The sequence below is a fragment of the Artemia sp. Qi Xiang Cuo genome, chromosome 10, assembly GCF_049724085.1.
Source record: "Artemia sp. Qi Xiang Cuo chromosome 10, ASM4972408v1, whole genome shotgun sequence".
In the NCBI taxonomy this organism is placed as follows: domain Eukaryota; kingdom Metazoa; phylum Arthropoda; class Branchiopoda; order Anostraca; family Artemiidae; genus Artemia; species Artemia sp. Qi Xiang Cuo.
This window is the reverse complement of record NC_142803.1, coordinates 67,204,976-67,228,838: the sequence shown is the minus strand read 5'-3', so window position 1 is coordinate 67,228,838 and position 23,863 is coordinate 67,204,976. Positions and strand designations below refer to the sequence as shown.

The window sequence follows — 23,863 nt, the reverse complement described above, 5'->3', positions numbered from 1 at the left end:
CTTGATGGCACAATCCTTAGCGTTACAAGTGACGCTATCGGAAAACTTATAAGGTGTAAGTTCGCAGCTTCAAACCCTAACGGCGTAGCTGGCTCGATCGGTATACAGTGTAATCCCCTTAACATTACATCTAGCGCGGTCAATAATTATTGCAAAACGTACCACAGTCTTTAACGCCACATATGGCACGGCCGGTAGCGCAGTCTTTAATGCCAAACTCCTTGTTCTACTGTGCATAATCTACAACTGAGAATATCACTGCATGACTACTGCAAATCAAATTATATAAGATCAAATCATATTAAATCAAATTGGTGCAGGTTTGTGTATGCACTCTTTGGTGCAGGTTCAAACATGACCCGTATGTTTTCTTTGATGTGTGTTACATTACGAAAAGTACATAATTATATCAATATTATACCATCTGTGGCATTGCAGCTGCGCCAATTGTGGCGTAATATTTTCATGTCTCCAATGGCGTTAAGGACTACACCAATTGTAATGGGGGAGAGAGTGATATATTTGACCGCACTACTCCCTATTGGGAGAAATAAAAATAGGTTAATTAATAAACTCGAATTCCTTTGTGAAGCGACCAATTTGGCCAGAGAGTCATATATCCAGACATGTAATCATCCTTCGTGAAATTGTCAGATACCTTGGGAGCGTTACCGATTGGAGAGCATTCGGACTAGATGGCTACTCTGTCTAACTACTAACGAACATATAAAATGAAACAGTAAACATAGAAAAGCAATAGGTTTATTAGACTTACATGATTAATTGTACAGCATCGAACTTCAGTAAGCAATGGCAAATACGAGAATGGTACTATTCTCTTTAACGAGAGTAATTGAGTGACAAAAATCAAAAGCCTCGAAAGGTACTTCGTCACTACTTTATAACATGAGTTCTGATTCTGAGCAATAATCACTATTTTCCAATTGGCCCATCTCCTTTCGGAGAGCCCGCCACTTTACTCTTATGCTGACAAAATCAGACTATTATGCTACTAAACTACCCAATAGTTTTTTCGCAATATTAATCACTAAATACCCACATTTCTAATAAAAACTTCAAACTACGTTTTAGACAATGTCCCACTTATGTATTTCAAAATACTCCTGCGAAATGCCAATCCATCTCATTAGTATTGTACTTGCAAAAAAACCGTATTTTTTCGCCTTTGAAATCGGTCAATAGTGTCTAAAATGTTCACGAGCCTTTTTGTTTTGTAGAACAAAGAATGCAAATCTCTACAGAGTACAACAGGGTATTCATTTGCTTTGAACTTTTTAAAGGGATATTTGGCTGATAAATAAATGAGAGTTTAAAACGGAATTTCAAACTTAATTAGGGGAGTTTGACTTGCGTCAGAAGCGTATTTTAGAACGAATTAAATTTTTCATATTTAGAATATATATTGTACATGGTACATATTACCTATCCCGTTTTTTAATGACGTCCTGTCATTAGTAATTGCTTGCCCTTAGGTTTCAAATTATTTTGAAATGTGTCTACTGTTTGTTTCATACTACTTCAACTGATATTATATTATTATAGTTCTATTTGTTCTTAATCAAAAGTGATTAAAATTCTTTCTATATTACCCTTCTTATTTTAGTTCATATAGTCTGCTAAGTTTCCTCTCCCGGACTAAAACAGCTACTTACACCAAGGTTTTTTTTTCTACATCTAACCCTGATTATTCCTATATTTCTAACAATATTTGGTAAACTTGAACTTATTCTGCTACTACCAAATTTTTTTTTTCAAGGTTCATCTTTTATATACTTTTCTATCTTAAGCTAGCTGCGGAATAACTATGTTTCCTATCTTATGCTAAATTATACGAATAACATTGTAATATTACACAAAATTCTACCTGAACATATAACGAAATACACATGAATAATTTATGACACACAATATTAGATTACCATTTTCACTGGTAATAGAAACACTTTCACTGGGGTTGTTTGTTATGTAAACATCAATAATATAATATCAATATCGTTGAGTTGTCAAGGTTAATAAAACGTGATACAAGTTCACACCTATTTTACCACTATACGTGTCCTTTAGCATACTCGCTTTTTCTGCTGCAAATTATGGTCCTTCGCTAGTATCGTCTTGTTGAAACAAAATTTGAAAACGTTCATATGTAGTTTCCTCACAGATTAACTCGAGTATGGTTACATTCATCTTAGACGAAGTGATTTCCCTAATTATCAAACCGGAAATGATGCTCTTGGTTGCAGATGCGTTGAATTTTGTTATTAAAGCTCGTTCTCACCTGTTGTTTTTGAATAGCTTGTAGGGTGCTTTGTTGTTAAAGTCTTGAGCACTGGGATTACGTTGATGACAGAGATGCTGATTATCTAAAAACAGCGGGATATAGCATATCATCCTTTGGTTATCTTTAATTACGTAGAGAATGTATTTGTCGTGTAAAACTGTTCCTTCGTGCACTTAAATATTATAGTTCATAAAATTGTTCGTGCATGGCTCGTTTTCATTAACTTATATGGAGATTCGTTGGTAAGTCGTGGAGGAATGATGTTTTAATTTGGAGTGGGTCAACATTAAATCTCAGTAACCCCTTTAACATATTGTCTTTGATTTGTGGTAGGAGTACATTGCCACTCAGGGGTTGTCACTGGGATTATTTTGATTCCTATAATTCGATGGTTGGTTTTCAAATCCATATTTTTAAACTTATCTCTTAATATTTACGGTAATATCTTCTATTTTCTCTGTAGTCTCGTAATGGAGAAATGGTTGAATGAGACTTGACATGTGAATCGTCGACATGTAAAAATTCTGCTGAATTGGGTTCTTGAACACGTTAGACATGTTAAATTGGGTTCATCAATCTTATTGTTAAGGACGATGTATTCATTTACATCTTATGTTAGATAATGGAATTCTCAGGTTTGTTATGCTTATAAAGTACTGGTTACTGAGACTTGTTACCTGATACATAATATGATTTGTAATTTAAGAAAATTATTCTTCGTTGAACGATCATCGTTTCCTTGATCAAAAGGTATCAGTAATTTGGTGGGCGAATCTTGGATGAGAGTTCCTTGGGATTTATGGCGAGTACTCTTCGTTGGTCGAGACGTGATGAAATTAGGTGCTACTGGGCTATACTTGCACTGGTTTATGCATTGGCTTGATTAGTATTTGACATGCCGTTCCAATTCCTGAAATAGAATAACTCGGCAGAATCATACGTTCTTTAAAATGCGTAGTCATGATCCAAATAGGTCATTTATCTACTGGGTACATGAATGCGGTACAAGACAATGTTAATTTAAATGAACTAGTATTATTATACATACACATTGATCTTTAACATAATTACATTTTTTATTGCATTGATCAAGACATTTATGAGGTTTTCCTTGGGACTTCTAAAACATAGAAATTTCTTCTAGGTTATCAAGATATAATAATGATATAAGAGATTATTTCTTATGAAGCGAGGTTTCTCATTATGCTCCCTAGCATACACTATTACATACACTTTATTTAAATCTCTTTTAACGTCTAACTACTTTTACATAGATTTATAATAATCGTTTAAACAAATTTTACGCTACATCATTAAATTTGAGGTCTTGCTTTACAACACATTTCCTGCCTGCATTGTTCACGCACGTCCGTGCTTTATAAGAAACGCATGTTGCAGCGTCATAGCCACACGGTTTTACGTAAACGACACTACATGGAGGGAGATAGACATAGCAAGGACGAGATTCCGATGATTCCACATTCGAACTTTTGGAGGTGGCACTTCGGGTTCTGGAGGTATCACCTGCCCTTCCTTCGTAAATTTCTACTCCTCTGGAAGTAGAGGGTTTATTCTCTAAGTCCTCGCCTTGCGTTTTCAACTCGGGAGACTTGAAAGATTCTTGAGAACTCTGGGAGGAATCAAAAGTTTTTGCGGGGTTTCTCCATTGTTTAAATGCCATATCTTCAGGGGGATGGGCATTTTCTGTACTAGTGTTTCCCTCCATGAAGTCCATTGTTTGTGCTTGACCTTGGATACGGTTATATAATGGAATTGTCCTTCCTGGGAATCCTTAGGGGTTTGAGTCTAAGGCAGATGTACTTTACACAGTTTTTATGGGGAAATTTATTAAATCCATCGCCTCTCGCAGACTAGTTTTAATTGAACCTTTAGGAGGAGTTTTCTTTACAATGATACCCATAGTTTATACAGCTCTGTTCAATTCCTCCTGTAGTGAGAGGGGTCTCTCTATTGGTGTTGCGGGGGACACCATATCGTATGGAAATCTTTTGGGGGGACAAGGGGTCGAAATTCTATCTGGGAAAAATTATGTTTTAGGAGATATCGTATAATCTAGTTCTCCTGCACTCTCCGATGATGAACTTTTTGGGCTTTTTGGCATTTTTACTCTTACTGGTATTAGGGAATTTCTTTTTGGAATAACTGGATTTTTCATAGCTAGAAATTCTTCAAAATTTTCTTCATCACTCTCATTTTCAAAATAATCTTGCTTGAAATTAAAGGGTTTTAACTCTGCCAATCTTGATTTAGGGGGCTCATCTTCTGCGTCTGACGATTCGGTAGATGAGGGATGTGATACCCATTTTTCCGGGAATTTGGCTCTTTTTATTCGGCTAACATGTGCCTTATAAGTTCTTCCATTATCGGGGTTCACCATTTTAAATGTAAAATCGTTATCGTACCTTTTGATTATTCTGTACGGTCCGGAATATTTATTAGAAAGTTTCTTGCCTTCTGTCTTTGCTTCCTTTTTCAGGTAGACACAGTCTCCTATCTTAAAATTTACGTTTCCTTTGACTTTGGGTAGGTTTCTTAGCTCTTGATTTATTTACATTTTTCAAACTCTTGTCTTACTATTTTATAAGTTTTTCTCATCCTATTTATGAATTCTTGTTTGTAATCTTCTGAGCTATTGTAATATTGCCGTGACTCGATAATTTCGTCATACCGGATTCTAAAATCGCGACCAAAAAGTAAGTAAAAAGGATTGTCTTTAGTTGTTTCTGAATAGGCAGTGTTAATTACATTCGTTAAATAAGGTAAAAATAGGTCCCAATCATTTCTATTGTCTTTTGTGTAAATACTTAATACATTTGAAAATATTTTATGCCTATTCCTTATTTTTCCATTAGCTTGTGGATGATAAGGAGATGTTACTAATTTTTCTATGTTGAGAAATTTCATTAGGTCTTTTGTTACTTTTGAAACAAAATTACTTCCGTTGTCACTTATGACCTTGTGTGGGATGCCAAATTTTAAAAATAATTTCGCCAACCCCTTACTCGTGGCATAAGCGCCTTGATTCTTTAAAGCATTTGCGAAAGTAAATCCAGACAAGTGATCTATGACTGAAAGAATACAAGTGTGGCCTCTGTTAGAAACAGGTAAACCTCCAATTGTTCCAAATAGGTCAAACGAGACGATATCGAACGGGAATCTCGCTACCGGGACTCTTCCAATCGGGGGATTAGTGTAAGCTTGGGGATTTTTCCTTAAGTTACACGCTTCACATGTACTGACAAATTCTTTAAGTTTTGTTAATGCCGATGGCACATAGATATATTGTTATAATTTATGGAAAGTCTTTGCTATTCCCAAATGTTCACCAATATCCGAATGAAAATATTCAAAAACAGGTATTATTAAATTTTGGGGTAATACAGGTATTATTGAAGTTTGGTTTCTATTTGCCTCAGTGGTTACGATTCTACATAATATTCTTTCATCGAAATCATAGTAAAAGTTATCTATTTCTTTTCTAAGAGTTTTGAATTTATCTAGCAATATATCAACATTCACAAAATAATTAATAAGTGCTAAACACATCCCATCCTTTTTTTGATCTCTTTTTATATTTTCCAAAGACAAGGGACAGTAATTAACCTTATTTTCTTTCACTGATTCTTTAATTTTTTTTCCTTTCTTTTAACCTTAGTGTTAATAGCATTAACTTCCTTTCGTTCGGTTTCCGACGGCTCATCTTCCGGAAACGTACTCAAGAAATCGCACGCTGTGTTTTGTTTGCCTTTTAAGTACTCAAAATCATAATCAAGATCTTGGATTTTCATAATCTATCTAGCTAGAATTCCCGTGGGGTTTTTAAATGTGCGCAGGTACTGCAAGCTTTTATGATCTGAACGTAGTATAAATTTTCTCCCAATCAAATAGTGTCTAAATTTATCCAAGTGATGGATTATAGACAATAATTCCAAATTTGTGGCATAATAATTACTTTCACCCTTTGTTAGTGTTCTGCTTGAATAACATATAACTTTTTCTATTACTTTTGTTTAGACGTTTCCTCTAGAGAATTAGGATTTTCTACTGGGATTATTTGTGAAAGGATAGTGCCGATGCTTTTTGTACTGACATCCGTCGTAACTTTAAACCTTCCGTTCTCGAAATCTGGGAGTGGTAGTATGGGTTCCAATGTGAGTGCCTTTTTGAGACGGTCGAGGGAAGTTTGAGCTTCCTGGGACCAGGTAAGATTTTGGGAGTTCCCTTTAGTTAATTCCGTGAGGGGTTTCGCAATTTGGGCATAATTTCGTACAAATTTTCTAAAGTAACCAGTAAGGCCTAAAATTCCTCTTAATTCTTTCATAGTCTTAGGGGGTTTGAGCTTTTCGACGCATTTTATTTTATCTGGGTCCGGGGATATCTCTCCTTGTGTCACTACTACTCCTAAAAATTTAATATTTGGTTGTAATAGATTAACTTTTCCGGGCCGGCATTTTAAATTGCCTTCTCTGAATTTTTCAAACACTTTAGCTAATGTTGCCAAATGTTGTTCCACATTTTCTCCCACGCATATAACATCATCAGCGAAATGAATGATATTCTTTAATCCTCTTAATAAATGCAGCAAGGTAATTCAGTCATGATTCATTCCCCGAACGAGTAACACCTTAGGCGCTCCGTGCCTGCGGTAGTTTTGGCTGAAGAGTGAAATAGCTTGTAAAATTAATGTTTTGAATTGATGAAAGAAAATTTTTTGGTGTGTGATTATTGCCTTGAACTGAAGAATTGCATGGAGTAAAAGAGGATTGGATTTGAGTCATTATAAACAGAGCCTTTGATTACCGACGTTGGAAAAGGTGTTTGCCGTGCCAAACGGCTAAAAGCACTGCACGCTAGCAACATCGTGGATAAACAATCGTTGCCGGCTGAGGTAAGACTATTTGTCCATTTTTTTAATTGCTGCTTATTCATGGGGTGAAATAAAAGAAACCGTAAAGAAGTCTCATTCGAAGAGGATCAAAATGATTGTTCGTTATCTTCACCTAAGGAGGGAGAAACTTTGTCAATTTCGACGCTGGCTCGGAGCTTTTCTGAAATTCTAACTATAGTGAAAGACAATGGAAAAAAGCTTGACGGTATCACGGACCAGTTCAAATCTCTGGAAACTCGGGTCAAATCGCTTGAGGAAGGTCTATCTAGCCAATTGCAGAAATTTTCGACAATCCAGGCCCATGTGGCGGCTACTGAGAATGAAAAAATAAATGTAAAATCACAGATTAGTGTTGTTATAGCTGAGTCAGTGTTTCTCCGTAAAGAAAATAATCAGTTGAAAAATCGGTTAATGCATTGCGAGTATAGAATGAATGAGAAAAATATAGTGGTTTGGAATGTACCTTGTGATGATAAAGAGGAAGCTAAAGCGATTTTCAAAACTGTTTGTGAAGAAGGACTAGGTTTAAACTAGACCCAATATTTTGCTTTTAAATAAGTAAAAAAAGAGCTTTTATATTTTGAATTTAATGTTCTGTATAACGAAGAAAAAATAACTACTCTGAAACAGAGTAAAAAACTGAAAGGAAAGACTGTTTGCGGTCATAAAGATATTTATCTTAGCGATGATGCTCCAACGGCAGTAAAAGACGTTTTAAAAAGGCTAATTGAAAAAATATCAAAGCTTGCTTATTGTGGTATTCAAGCATGGGTAACAAAATTGGTTCCACCTCTCCTTTGTTTTGATCGGTCAAATGGCCTGCGTGTTTCTTTCTCCGTGAATGACGTGATTCCTGAATTGTCAGTGCCGATAAATCCTCGAGGTGGGCCTATGCAATGCTAGGCGGGTTGTCATATTTATATTTATATTAATTATTTTAGTTTAATGTGGTTTTGAGTTATTATTTTGTTGTGCTTTTAATTCTTTGTTTTTTTTTGTGATAGCATATTGGTATGAAGTAATGTTGTCTCGTGTTTTTTTATCTTCTTTTTTTAAAAAAGATGTTGTGGATGGAATAATGTAAAAAAAAACAAAATGAGAAAAAGTATTAATGTTGTATAATGTATAGCGCGGCGCGGAGCGTACCGGGTTGTGATTGGAGTTCTTATGGATTGGTCTTGGCTTTCAGTGATACTAGGCCTGGAAACAGTAGTAGTGTTTTTTGGTTTTTATGAAGATATTTATGTTTCTAAATTAAAAGTTGCGCAGATTAGTCGTACTGAGGTAAAACGACTTGGAATGGAGAATACTTTTTTTTGTTTTGTTTTTTTTAATTGTTATTTTTTATTATGGTTTGCTGGTCTTTTAGGGCATGGTGTGGTTTCTCTTAACGTGGGGTTAATATTTGATAATGGATAGAGATAATCATGAAATTCCATCATCAAGGTTAAAAGAATTTTAGCGGAATTCTCTTTCATTTCAGTCAATTTTTAAAACTATTGTAGCTGGTGATGATGAAGATACTTCTAGTAATTTTGATATCCCAAAAAATCAATATATATTTATGAATGAGCTGGTAAGAAAAAATGTAAATACAAGTAGGATGTCGTTTTGGAATTGCCAGGGTTGGAGGACTGCGCAGGATGTGATTAAAACTTTTTTGTCGGATTCAGATACAGATATATTAGGCCTATGTGAAACTTTTTTAGATGATTTTTTAATTGAAAATATACATGTAAAAGATTACCAATTTTTTCACATCGGTCGGAAAAGACAAAAACAAGGGGGTCTAGGTGTTTTGATTAAAAATTGCATACCAGCACGTATAAGGATTGATTTTTTGTCAATGAATATTGAAATGATTTTTGAATCTTGTGTAGTTGAATGCTCTTTTCAAAATAATCGGAAGGTTTTAATTGCAGTTACTTACCGTACTCCGTCATCCAGCCAGATAGAATTTAAAAATCATTTTAAAAGTATGTTGGATAAATTAGCTAGTCTTAATACTCCTTATTTACTTATGGGTGATTTTAATATTGATTTAATGAAACTCCTATCTGCAGATCAGAATAGAATAGATAGAAATATTTTGCAGTTTTGGGAGGGCCCACTATCTTATGGACTAAACCTCGTATGTTTTGTGCCCTCTAGAATGGCTGATACATCATTTTCACTTATTGATAATATTTTTTCACCTCATAGTGCTGTTAATACATTTGTTATTCCTGATGATTCATCTGACCACTGTATAATTATGTCTGATTTTCTTATAAATTTTCCGCATAATAAAAAAAATCAAAACAAGCGTAGAGATTTTTCACATAAAAAAGTGTTAAGGTTAAAAGAAGGGCTTGGTGATGTTGATTGGAGTCCTGTAATTGATGAGAAGGATCCGAACCAATCATTAGATAAATTTTATTATATTATGAATGAAAAGCTTGATCTCTTTTGCCCATATAAAAGCCCGAGATGAAAGAAACTTACCCCAAAAAAACTTTGGATAAATGAATCACTTTTGAGATCTATTAATGAGAAAAATCGTTTATATAAAATTAGAATAAAATATCCCACGGAAATAAATATCACGCGTTTTAAAAATAATAAGAATATGCTGGTAAGGATCATTAGAGTAAGTGATAGACTTTATTATGAAAATGCTTTTCGAAATTCAGATTCCCCTAGAAAAACTTGGAGTTTGATTAAAGATAAAATTGGAAGAAATAAAAAGTTGTTACACCCTGAAGTGTTATTTGATATTAATGGTAAAGAATTTAGAGGACCAAAAGCTGTTGCTAAGAAGTTTAGTGAATATTTTGCTAGTATTGGATCATCTGTTGTTTCAGGAGAAGTTGACCTTTCTTCCCCAAGGTCGCATAAAAAATATCTACCGCCCACTGAAGATACGAGCATATTTATGGCCCCGGTTAATTTTGCAGAATTTCAAAAGGTCATTAAGAATTTAAAAAATGGTAATTCATTGGGATATGATGAACTTTCAACTAATTTGCTAAAAAATATTGCAGGTGAAATATTTGAACCATTGCTTCATATTTTAAATTTATGTATTTTCTCAGGTACATTTCCTAAAAAATGGAAAATTGCACGTGTAATACCATTGCATAAAAAAGGAGATAAATCTGATACAAATAATTATCGTCCTATTGCAATTTTATCACCATTGTCTAAAGTATTGGAAAAAATTTTAAAAGGAAGGATTACTAATTATCTAGATAAAATAAATTTTTTTACCAAACATCAGTTTGGATTTAGGGCAGGCCATTCGACGGAACAAGCAGTTGCAGCTCTTGTATTATAAATAAATGACTGCTTAGATAGTAATTATCATGTATCTACTGTTTTTTATAATGTTAAAAAAGCATTTGACACTTTAAACCATGAAATTCTTTTTGATAAAATGGAAAATTCTGGTATAAGAGGGAAAGGACTAGATATAATAAGATCATACCTTTATGGACGTAAAATCGTGGTAGATGTTGATGGACATTTGTCTAGTTTAAATGATGTTGAAGATATTGGTGTCCCACAAGGATCGGTATTAGGTCCGCTTTTATTTTTGATGTATATTAATGATCTCCCACGATGTTTGCAGGGAAATAATGGTCTTGCAATTTTATTTGCAGATGACACAGCTGTTTCTGTTAAAGCGAAGGATTCATCGACATTGATTCAAAATCTGTTTAACACTGTTAGTTCAGTTCATCGATGGTTTGTTTCTAATTATTTAGTACCGAATTTTAAGAAGACTGAATTTATGGTTTTTGGTCATTCAAAACGTGCTACTAAAACAATTTCATGTCAGGAGCTTCAAGTTGGTGAGCATAAAATACGTAGAGTTCAATCATATCGTTATTTAGGAGTTTTTATTGATCCCCTTTTGTCATTTCAAACTCATATTGATCATTTAAGGGTGAAACGTTCGCAAAATATTGGGTCTATGTATCGTTTGCAACATGTTTTTCCATTTTGAATTTTAAAAATAATTTATCATTCTTTGATTGCTCCTTATTTAAATTATTGCACAATTATTTATTTAAATACTTTTTGTACGCATATAAAACCCCTACAGATCCTTCAAAATAAAGCAGTGTGAATACTTGGTAATTTTTTACATCGTCCATCAAAACTTAGAGATGGATCGGAAACTGAAACATTATTTCTTTTCTTGAATTTATTAGATCTGAAACATATAAGAGAACTTAATATATCAATATGGCATTTTAAAATACAAGATCCTAGTAGTTATTTTTATGAAAAATCTCTGTTGATTCTGCCCCTCCTTCGGCTCTTAGGTGTTCTGGAACATATCGAATTCCCTTTGTTAATTGTGAAAGATCTAGATTTTCAATTAGATACCAAATACCATTTATTTCAAATAAATATAGGCTGAAAGATAGAATTCAAATTGAGTCATTTCGGCAAATATCAGTTCTAAGGAAAAAAATATTAAAATTATGTATTGACCTGTGATGGTGGAATAGAAATTTTATTATCATTATTACTTTTTTTTTTGTTTATATTTGTTACCCATGTTGGGATAGCCTTCCATGCCCCACTTGTCCAGCGTTTGTTTTCTTTATGTTTGTTATGTTTTTTGTTTTTTTCTTTAACCAGGTTTTTTTCTTTCTCTCTTTTGTTATGATGAGGAAATGTTTTTTTTTTTTTTTTTTTTTTTTTTTTTTTTTTTATTATTAATACTCAATTTTACGAGCTTTGCTCTCTGTTGGGGGTATATGTTTTTTTGTTATGTTGATTTATTCAAATAAATCTTCTACTTACAAGGGTCTACATAACGCGCTTGAACTCGTTTTAAGTCCAAATGGTACTCTCAAATATTCATAAGAACCCCATTCGCTCGTACAAAATGCAGTTTTATAGACATCTTTTTCGGCTATTTTCACTTGGTGGTAGCCTTGGGTGAGGTCCAGAGAAGTAAAACTTTTGTTTTTGCTCGAAATAGAGTCAATAATCTCGTCTATTCTTGGAAAGGGAGATTTGTCATTCACTACCTGCCTGTTAAGAGCTCTATAATCTACCACGAGCCTCAGATCGCCATTCTTTTTTGGAACTAAGATCACTGGAGCTGAATACGGACTTATGCTAGGGCGTATAATCTCATTTTTTTCTAACTCATGAATTTTATTTTTTAACCATTCTTTGTGTTTATACGGTACAAGATATGGCTGTTTCGCGACGGGGTTGCCGGTCATTAAAATTGAATGTTCATTGAACGATATTAGTCCTATATCATCTTCATATGCGGAAAATACATCTCTAAAATTCTATATTATATCACATAATTTCTCTTTGAGTTCCGAGTCAGTAATATGATCCATATTAAACTTGTTTACATATTGCGGTTTAGTTATGGGGTATTTTTTACTTGAGGTTTTAATGCCATTAACTGTGTTTCTTTTGGAATTTTTCTACTTATTTAAGTCATTTTCCGAAATAATCTGGATTTGAGGCAAACATGTTCCTTCTTATATTGTGATTGTATCATTTTCATGGTTATTAGTCACCCAAATGAAACCTTCTCCCTTGTCATAAGATATAATTTGTTCTTCACATAATAAATTTTCGGGAATTTCCTTTGACGGGATTGCAAACCATATTTCGGATTTGCTATCAACTGGTTCAATCATTTGCGATATTTGAATCCTTTGCATTGTCCTGGGAGGGATTTTTGCTTTCCGTATTGCGAACCCATAATATTTTTCTTTATTTTCATTGTCCATCAAGTTTAGACTGGCGCTATCCGACAATAACAGTGGCTGCGCCTGAACTGCATTGGGGTTCCCTACTTGTTTCCACAATTCCACTATTTCCTTGATTTCTTTTGATCTATATTGATGCATATCTCCTATCTTTATTTTTGCAGATTCAATCAACTTATTACTTATATTTACTTCATTTTTCCGATATCGCTCGGAATAAGAAAATGAATTTCTTTTTATGCCACGTCCTCTTTGTAGCGAGGCATAAGGTTCAAAGGATTGTGACACTATACCGTCGGAAATTTTATTAACTGTGACATTTTCTGTATAGCTTCGATTAACATTTCTTAAGATAGAGGTTCCTGTCCCTGGCTAAGCCGGGTAGACAAGCCTTTCATTTGCTACGTCTAACAATATTTTATTTGACCTTAAGAAATTTGCGCCTATGATGGTTTCATACGGGAAGTTATTGCATATTATGAAATTTGTCTGGAAAATTCTATTATCCCTTTTCACGTCAAGGCGAATTGAACCTTTTGCGTCCAATTTATGACCTGTTACACTAGTTAAGTTTGTATTATTGACGTTTTTCTGTCGCTTGATATGCGGAGGCAACATATTAAATATGCCTGAGTTTATAATTTTAACTGTTGCGCCACTGTCAACTAAAGCTTTAAAGTACACATTTGCCACACAAAAAACATTAAATATGGGCTACTTATTATTACTATCACTGAAGGACGGCACTTTTATGGGTTTGGACCTGTGAAATATCCGGAGCCCGTTCTGGGTCCAATTTATTCTACTGAGGGGCCTAACGCGTTTCCCTGGGAATTTATTTCATACATAGGTGCTTGCGTCAGAGGTTCAGATACGTGAGGTTCCATAGGCGTATCTAATTGATTCACATTTGTTCTCTTTTGCCACGTATTATTGCGATAATTTGTATTTCTGGCGTTAGTGCCAGCTGTTGGTGGTGACTGCAAGTGCCGTCGGCTCGAGAAATTTTCATTTCTCGTGGGCCAGTTAACTATTTGCCGTCGGTTTGAAAAATTTGCATTTCCCGTCGGCCGATAATTATTTTGTCTGCTGGGGGGAGAGTTATACGAGTTCTGTCGGTATACATTATGAGGTGCTGGCTGGCGGACTTGAGGATATTGTCGGAATATTGCGTCCTGAATGTACCCTTCTGCGCCCCTGCTACTAAAATTTGTTCTCTTGAACAAAGCCCTTCCGTAATATCGTATATTTCTGGTGGTGTCACTATTAAATGATGTCGCCATTCTATTTCTAAAACGACATTCTTTCACGATATGTCCAACGCGATTACAGTTATAACATCTTATTACTGGGTTATTTTCATAATTGTTTGGTTTTACAGGCTGAAAACGTACTGTTTTCTGCCTGGCGGTTTCTTGTGTTCTGGTTCCTTGCGGCACTGGGGATTTATGTCTTGAAAAGAAATTTGGGTATTCTTGATCACCCTTGGAGGTTAGGTATGTTTTTGATTCGTCTATGCTATTTATTTTTGTCTTGCTATGATTTGCTACAATTGTATCAATTTCTATCATTCGCCCTACCTCCTGAACTGCAATGTCAAGTGTTTGGATATTTTTCTAAATTACCATCCTATATAATTTTGGAGGAAGTCCTTGCAAAAATGCATTTAGTATAATCTTTTCGTATAAATCTCCTGAGCCTTTGCCATATTTTGCTTCTACCGAAATCCGTATGTTATGCAAATATTCCTGTACGTTCTGTGTATGATCAAAGCATATTGTTCCATGCTTTAGCTTGTTTGTTGATCTTGTCTCAACAAATCTGTCTTTAAATGCTGTTAATAATTTTTCTATTGTGTTTATTGGCAAATTATTATCTTCTCCGACGGTCTTTTCAATCTGTTTTACAAAAGTTAATGCCTGCCCTCTTAGCCTTTAGAAGAAGCATTCTTATTAAAGTTTTCAGGTCAGTTTTAGTTAATTCTACGAATTGCGCTGATTGTATATTAAATTCATCAACGTCTTTTTTTCCGTCATATTGCGGAATAGACTTGGTTATTTCCACATTTTTTGCGACTAATTTTTGCGCTATTAATAATGCACTTAGCTCTTCCGCCATTTTTACGTTTTGGTTAGTGGAATTATACCTTTAATAAATCACTTTTACTTAGCCTATATGGGGAATTCTATTATCTCCTATGAGATATTTAAAAGGGTGTCCCTATTGTAGCCTAGCGGTAATAGGCTTAGACGTGTATAATAAATTGTTTTTCTTATACGTCTGTATCTAGCAAATATTTTAAATTTTAAATTGAGAAATTTTTAGCCTAACTAGTTCGTACGCTTCATCCGAGTTTCCGACCGCGCCAGATGTTACGTTACGAAAAGTACATAATTATACCAATATTATACCATCTGTGGCGTTGCGGCTTCGCCAATTGTGGCGTTATATTTTTATGTCTCCAGTGGCGTTAAGGACTACACCAATTGTAATGGGGGAGAGAGTGATATATTTGACCGCACCACTCCCTATTGGGAGAAATAAAAATAGGTTAATTAATAAACTCGAATTCCTTTGTGAAGCGACCAATTTGGCCAGAGAGTCATCAATCCAGACATGTAATCATCCTTCGTGAAATTGTCAGATACCTAGGGAGCGTTACCGATTGGAGAGCATTCGGACTAGATGGCTACTCTTGCTAACTAGATACGAACATATAAAATGAAACAGTAAACATAGAAAAGCAATAGGTTTATTAGACTTACATGATTAATTGTACAGCATGAAACTTCAGTAAGCAATGGCAAATACGAGAATGGTACTATTCTCTTTAACGACAGTAATTGAGTGACAAAAATCAAAATCCTCGAAAGGTACTTCTTCACTACTTTATAATATGAGTTCTGATTCTGAGCAATAATCACAATTTTCCAATTGGCCCATCTCCTTTCGGAGGGCCCGCCACTTTACTCTTATGCTGACAAAATCAGACTATTATGCAGCTAAACTACCCAATAGTTTTTTCGCAATATTAATCACTAAATACCCACATTTCTAATAAAAACTTCAAACTACGTTTTAGACAATGTCCCACTATGTATTTCAAAGTACTCCTGCGAAATGCCAATCCATCTCATTAGTATTGTACTTGCAAAAAACCCGTATTTTTTTGCCTTTGAAATCTGTCAATAGCGTCTAGAATGTTCACGAGCCTTTCGTTTTGTAAAACAAAGAATGCAAATCTCTACAGAGTACAACAGGGTATTCATTTGCTTTGAACTTTTTAAAGGGATATTTGGCTGATAAATAAATGAGAGTTTAAAACGGAATTTCAAACTTAATTAGGGGAGTTTGACTTGCGTCAGAAGCTTATTTTAGAACGAATTAAATTTTTCATTTTTAGAATATATATTGTACATGGTACATGTGTTTTCAAACTTGCAGGTTGAGAAAAGGTTTTGTTATATTTATCACATTTAAACGGTTTCTCACCCATATGAATTCTTTGATGTGTGTTTGAATTTGCAGGTTGAGAAAAGGTCTTGTCACATACATCACAATTAAACGGCTTCTCACCTGTATGCACTCTTTGGGGAAGGTTCAAATATGAAGAATGAGAGAAGGTTTTGTCGCAAACATTACACTTAAACGGGTTTTTACCCGTATGTATTCTTTGATTTGTTTTCAAATTTGCAGGTTGAGAAAAGGCCTTGTCACATACATCACATTTAAACGGTTTCCCACCCGTATGAGCTCTTAGGTGCCTGTTCAAAAAGCCCTGTTCAGAAAAACATTGTGTATATACATTGTATTTAAAAGGTTTATCACCTGTATGCAGTCTTTGGTGATTGTTCAAATGCTGCATTCGAGGAAATATCTTGTCACATACCTCACATTTATATGTTCTTTTCTCTTTATGAGTTCTTTGAAAGCTTTCCAATTTTCTATACTTTTTACTTTGCAGGCAACTTTTCAAACCAGTTTTCTGATTTTCTAAGCCTTTTCTTTCAGATTCCGATACACATGCATTTGAGAAACTACTCGTAGATGAATTCTTTGAAACAAATAGTGACATGTTTCCCTGTAAATGTATTCCAGACAAAAGTGGTGAAAAGTGACCTAAAATTTAAAAGTTTATAGAGTTAGAGAAAAAAAAAATCAAAACTCAAAAAACGAAAACTAAAACACAATTTTCAATATGTTTTAAAAGACAACAGGGTAAAAAAACGAATAAAACAAAATATCAAAGCTCAAAAAACCGAAAACAAAAAATGAATTTCAATTTGCTTTAAAAATCTACAAAAAAACAGTATATTTTTTGATATGTTTTGACAACAAATTATATTTTCGATCCATCTTCTCTCTCTCGTGGTGATACTAATATAATTTTTTAAAATTAGTTATTCTAATGCAACAAAAGAGCGAAAATGAAACCTTAAGCGATCAAAAAGTATACTTTGGTTTAAACCAAACCATAAGTGAAGGATAGGAAATATTACAAAAAATATTAGGAATTATTGTAGCTAAAATAGGAAGAATTGAAGGTAAACTTTTGGGGTAGCCACAAAGCTTTCGATTAAAAAAAACGACGAAAGTCACGTTTTTCTCAGATCTTATAAATACAAGTTCAAATAGGGATAAATCTTTTAAAGGATGAACTGTGTGATTACCGAAAATTATCTATGCAGAAGAGGATAAATAAAAGTTCAAATAGGGATAAAATCCTTTTAATAGACGGTGATGCTGATAACAGTGATAGAAATTCACAAAAATAGTAGATATTATCTATGTAGAAGAGATCTTACTGTACCAAAAAGGGACGGTTATCTTTTGACGAATGCAAACAGGCTTAGAAGGTGGTCCTTAACTTGAGTAAGCAAAATTTGAATAGCAGGGTTTCAAGTTATCAACTGATTTTAAAAGACAAATAAAAAAAGGTAAAAATCAAACAGATAAAAAGAATTTTGTTTCACTCTCAGCAATACCACTTATAGTCATGTTGAGGAAGGAGTAAAAAAAATCAATCAATGAAAAACTGGAGGGGCATTGATGGAACACTGACAAAAAAGAATACGCTTATTTAGGGTAAATTATTTGACAATTATAGATAATGCACCCTAATTATACGGAAGGAGGAGTAAAATTCGAAAAACACTTATTTAGCGAAAAAAAGCAAGGAAAAATTGTAAAATATTAACAATGAAGAATACGCTTATTTTGAGGCAAATTATTGGGCAATTTAAAAATTGCGAAATTTTCGATTGTTTATACACTAGATTTATCATTAAGAAAGGGAGGTATGTTTCAACCCAGTTGTGTTCCAAAAGAGTTAGGGTGTCAATGTGAAACTTTAATGAATGCTGAGGGGCATTTTTAACTAAATTAAAGGAAACTATGTACAAATGACTTATAAAAAAGGTGTATCTGTGATACTTTATGAACAGCCAAGGGTTTTAACTTGAAACTTTCAGGTCCCATACTGAAGCTACTTCAACAACGGCTGCGACCATTCGTTAATTTGACGTTAACTACTTACGACTGTGACCATTTCTATTTGTGACTGATTTCAGGTAATTTTGAGGGGGTTATTGATCAACATCAGAGCATATAATTTGCACGCGGGTTGTTAAAAATTTCTATCAACAATAGCCTAAGAACAGCCGAAGGTATTGAGTTGAAACTTTGGGTTGTTCGAGTTGAATGAAATTGAATTTACACGTCTACTAAGTGCTAATACAAAAATTATGTATAAATATTATATTTGTATAAAACTTTAATAGGCAATTTCGTTTAGCAATACATTTCTTTTGTGATTTTCCTTAGCTAGAAAATTTGTGAAACTACTACCCTATTCTTAAAAATACCAATGCTCAACATATGTTACCATCTGAATTCAATTTTTTTTAATTAATAAAGAGAATTCTTGTGTGACTTTTGTTTATAAACATACCAAACAATATTTGATGAATGTCAAACAATTTTTTTACAGTGTATATATCCTCTTCAACTCTTTCACTCTTTATGCTGAAGTTTTTCGTACTTTAGAAAAAGCTTCTTATTGTTCCAAATAAACGAATATAGTGCTTCAGAAACCCTTCTTAAAGCATTGGGACAAAATTATCGTTTTTTAAATAGTCCCATGATATCTGGCACAACCTCCACGAAAAGTACCCTCTCCACGAATATATTATCTAGACAATTCAATCCCGGTGGAAATTTACCATGGCAATTACCCTTCACAACTACACTCGTAAAATTGAGACGGAAAAGAGAAAGTAAGAAATATAAAAAACAATTTTTATAGGAATTCTGGAAAATTACCCCGTGTATAGTTTTCTATGACATGTTCACCCCCTGAAACTTTCCCTCCCCATTGAGTTCCCCTGTGAAAAATTAGTCTTTCCTACCTAAAATGTGTGCATGCTTACCAACAAGAAATACTATGCGTAAACGATAGACAACTTTTATAACTTAAGGACCATTCCCCTGGGACTGTGAGTGGGGGGGGGGGGGCTCAGGTTATATTCAAAGGCATAATTATTGGGACTTTCAACTATGATGAACAAAATGGCTATCTCAATATTCTTATAGGGAAAAGGGGTGGGGCGGGCCTAGTTGCCCTCTAATCTTTTGGTCACTTAAAAAGGGCACTAGAGCTTTTAATTTTCGTTTGAATGATACCTCTCATGATATTCTAGGACCACTGGGTCAATAAGATCATCCCTGGAAAAAAAAAATTAACACGCATCCGTGATCACTCTTCTGGGAAAAAATACAGAATACCACATTTTTTAGATAGAAGCTTGAAACCTCAACAATAGGGTTCTCTGATGCGCTGAATCTGATGGTGAGATTTTTATTACTATGACTTTCAAGGGATGTTTCACCCTTTTTTCGAAAATAAAGAAAATTTTCTCAGGCTCGTAACCTTTGATGTGTAACACTAAACTTAATGAAACTTATGTATTTGAAATCACCATAAAATCCGATTGTTTTGATGTATCTCTTGGTATTAAAATTCCATTTCTTAGAGTTTCGGTTACTATTGAGCCGGGTCAGTCCTTACTTACAGTTCGTTACCAAGAACTGTTTGGTAATAAAACCTACCAAACTTCTTTCAAGTGAAAATTTTTAAACTTTGATGAAAGACTACAAAACGGTTTGGCAAACACCTGCACATTGGAATGAAATAAACAAAAGTTCCATCTTAAGATTAAGTTCCTTTGTCCTATTTTTGTCCAATAAAATATTACCCAATACATTTCAATCAACAAAAACACAATGTTTCAGATGTACCTTCATTGTTAGAACATTTGGATTCCTGGGTGTCGTGTTCAAATTTACATGGTCCTGATATGCTAGGTAAATTAAGCAAAAGAACATCTTCACGTTTTGGTGACAAAAGATGGTTTGGATAATGAAAGGGCTTCTCGCTGTCACCTAGTAAAGCATCTTCATTTTCTAAAACAATATTTAAATTAAAGAGACATAGAAAAACTTAACAGTAAAGCTTACTAAGCAAATCTGACAGACATTATATGTATTCGTAAAACCAGATGTATATGCAGGTTATTTTCACAAATCGCTTTTAAAAATCTAATTTTCATAATAAAAAAAAACAGTTACATTTAAAGCAAATTAAACAGTTCGGGGTAACGAAATGTAAGTAAGGAGCGACCCGGCGCAATAGTAACCGAAACTTTAAAAAATAGGATTTTGATACCATTAGATACATCAAAAGAATCAGATTTTAATGCCGATTTCAAATATATAAGTTTCATCAAGTTTAGTCCTACCCATCAAAGGTTATGCGCCTGAGATAATTTGAATGATTTTCGAAAAAAAGGAGGAAAGACCCCTTAAAAGTTATAGAACCTTAATGAAAATCACATCATTAGATTCAGCGTATCAGAGAACATTACTGTAGAGGTTTCAAGCTCCTATCTGCAAAAATGTGGAATTTTGTATTTTTTGCTAGAAGAAAGATCACGGATGCGTGTTTATTTTATTTTTTTCCCAGGGGTGATCATATCGACCCAGTGGTCCTATAATATCGTGGGAGGGTTCATTCGAATGGAAATTAAAAGTTCTGGTGCCCTTTTTAAGCGACCAAAAAGGGAGGGCAACTAGGCCCCATCCCGCACTCATTTTTTCCCAAAGTCACCCGATCAAAATTTTGAGACATTCATTTTTTCAAAATTGTCGAAAATATAATAAATATGTCTTTCAGGATGACTTAATCCCATAAAGTCCCCAGGAGGACGGCTGAAAGTTTTGAACTTTACCCAAAATTTACATATAGTATTGGTTATTGGGAAGCATACAGACGTTTTCAAAGGGGATTTTTTTCTGGTAGGGGGGGGGGTCGGGGGTTATGAGGGCTGGATCTTTCCATGGAGGAGGTTTTCATGGGGGATGGGACATTGCTATGAAGGAGGCGCCGGATTTCTCAGCATTATTTAAAAAAAACGATCAGAAATTAATTAAAAAAATAAACAAGTTTTTAAACTGAAAGTAAGGAGCAACATCAAAACTTAAACCGAACAGAAATCATTAAGTATATGATTGGGTTTGCCCCCAAGTCAATACCTCGCTCTTTAAGCCAAATATTTTTTAGTACTTTCATAGGAGCTGTTTATTCTAATTAACGGCCTTTGTGATTAAGGGGTCATTTTTAAAGAATTGGAGCAAAATTCGAATTTTAGCCTAATGAGCGAGGTATTGGCTAGGGAGCGAACCCCCTAAGGCACGTATTAAAAAATATATGGATATAGAAGTTCGTTACGTAAGTTAATTTGTAAGTTACATATATTTATTACTAATAAAAACGTTCGTAAATAAAATTAAACAACTTTCGAGAAACCCATTTAACCAAATAAAAGTAAACTTAATATGATTTTTTTTTATTATTATTTATAAACGGTGAGCCAAAACCAAAACCTCCATTAATTCAAAAATGTTCAAAATTAAATTTAAAAAACAGTTTTTTTTTAATTGAAATTAAGGAGGAACATTAAAACTTAAAACGAACAGAAATTATTCCGTATATAAAAGGGGCTGTCCCCTCTTCAACGCTTCGCTCTTTACGCTAAAGCTAGACTCTTTCTCACAACTCTAATTTTTAAAACAATAAAAAACTTTGAAAAAAGTTCTTTTGAAAATTTCTTTTGAAAAAAGCTTCTTATGTTTCCAATTAAACGAACATAGTGTCCCAGAAGTCCTTCTTCAAGAATTTGGACAAAATTAAAACTTTAGCGTAAAGAACGAGGTGTTGAGGAGGAGGCAACCCCCTTCATATAAGTAATAGTTTCTGTTAGTTTTAAGTTTTAATGGTGCTCCCTATTTCCTGTTGAAATAACTTGTTTTTTTTATGTTTAATTTCTGATCGTTTTTTAAATAGCCCCAAGAAATATGGCCTCACTTCCATGGAGAAATACCCTCCCCGCGAATATAACCTCTAGACAATTCAATCCCAGTGAAAATTTACCAGGCAATTACCCTTAACAACTCCACGCGTAAAATTGAGCCGCAAAAGAGAGAGCAAGAAAAAAATATATAGGAATTCTGGAAAATTTCCCCAGTGTATAAATTTTCCATGACAAATTTGCCCCCAGTAACATTCCCTCCCCGTTGAAAGTTCCCCCATGAACAAAAACACGAGGAAAATTGGTCTCTCCACCCTAAAATCCATGAATACTTTCCAACAACAAATACTATGCGTAAACAATGGGCAATTTTTATAAATTAAAGACCTTTCTCCTGGACCTGTGGGAGGGGGGGGGGGGGGTAATGATACATCCAAAGGCATAGTTATTGGGACTTACAACTATGATAAATAAAATGACTATCTAAAAAAGCATCGGACAATTTTTGGGGGAAAAGGGAGGACAGGAGGTCTAGTTGCCCTTCAATCTTTCTGGTCACTTAAAAAGAATTTAAAATGAATTGTTTGTTTTTTTAATTTTCATTTTTATTAAGAAAGAATGAAAGAATTAAACGAAAGAAATGAAAGAATTAAATGCATTTTCATTTTAGCGAAGCAATTCAAAGTGCTATTTTTAAATCTCACATATCCTCCTAAGACACGAACAAATTTATTTTGTAAAATTTGGACTCTTTTAAAACTTGACACAAAGAACTAGTCCACAGTAAACAACCATAAGAAAGATACGAATTGATAAGAAAATGATAGAGGATCATTAGAATTCTTGGTGGAAGCTCATTCCTTAGCCTTCTTATAAGATCCAATCCTCTAGTCACCTTTGCTGCTATTGCATCATAGTGTTGTTTCCAACTCAAATTACAGTCAAGATAAATCCTAAATGTTTAACACTATAAGCTTGACTTAAGAATTCACCATTCAGATAAATTTTATCATTTAAAATAATGGGAATACCAATTCTAATAGAAACCTGCTTTGATAGAAATATTTCGTGCATCATACCAGCACAGAGAAGATTGACCGAAAATTTCTCAACTGGATTATTTAACTGTCTCACCAAACTTAAAAATTAAAGCTAAAAAATTGAATTTAAATGTGTTTTACATCACAAATAAGTCACTTTATCATCCCCTCAGCTCTTAATCGTTAGATTCAAGTACATATGCAATTAAATTTTTTTCTTAAGCCCACTTAATGAGAAAGAAGAAAAAAGAAATAATTATTTTCTAGAACAAAGTAGCTTTTTTTTTATTCTGACAAACAAAAATAGCTGTAAAACTTACCATTTTTAATGAAACAATCCTCAGAAACTCTGATGGGATCGGCCATTTTCAGAATTTGGGGCAAGTTCGCGAAAGATCTTGGAACGGAGTTAATGTAAACTATGAGAATGAAAATACTATCATCAAAACCTGGATACAACACAGATTTTAGTCATAAGAGTCCTAAAATTCAAAACATATTATGATTGATGACTA

General features: G+C 33.9%; 2 protein-coding genes across 2 annotated transcripts in view; one reads left to right on the top strand and one right to left on the bottom strand.

Annotated features, from left to right (window-relative positions):
- The window catches only part of LOC148948074 (uncharacterized), a 407,093-nt gene that overhangs the window by 334,451 nt on the left and 48,779 nt on the right, over positions 1-23,863 (top strand). The gene's annotated exons all lie outside the window — the stretch shown is intronic.
- Positions 12,710-23,714, bottom strand: LOC148948075 (uncharacterized). Its single transcript, XM_089096085.1, has 4 exons — positions 23,669-23,714; positions 20,240-20,404; positions 16,382-17,062; positions 12,710-13,230 (listed from the first exon to the last, which is right to left on the bottom strand). Exons 1-4 carry the CDS (start codon positions 23,712-23,714, stop codon positions 12,710-12,712), a joined length of 1,413 nt encoding a protein of 470 aa, XP_088952211.1.

Excerpts from the sequence above, each read along its gene's own strand:
- LOC148948075 (XM_089096085.1), bottom strand. The coding sequence starts at position 23,714 with ATGGCCGATCCCATCAGAGTTTCTGAGGATTGTTTCATTAAAAATG. Across the intron at positions 17,063-20,239 it reads CAAATGTTCTAACAATGAAG|GTCACTTTTCACCACTTTTG; the intron begins GTACATCTGAAA and ends TTTAAATTTTAG. Across the intron at positions 13,231-16,381 it reads AACCTTTTCTCAACCTGCAA|TGTCACAATCCTTTGAACCT; the intron begins GTTTGAAAACAC and ends CCGACGGTATAG.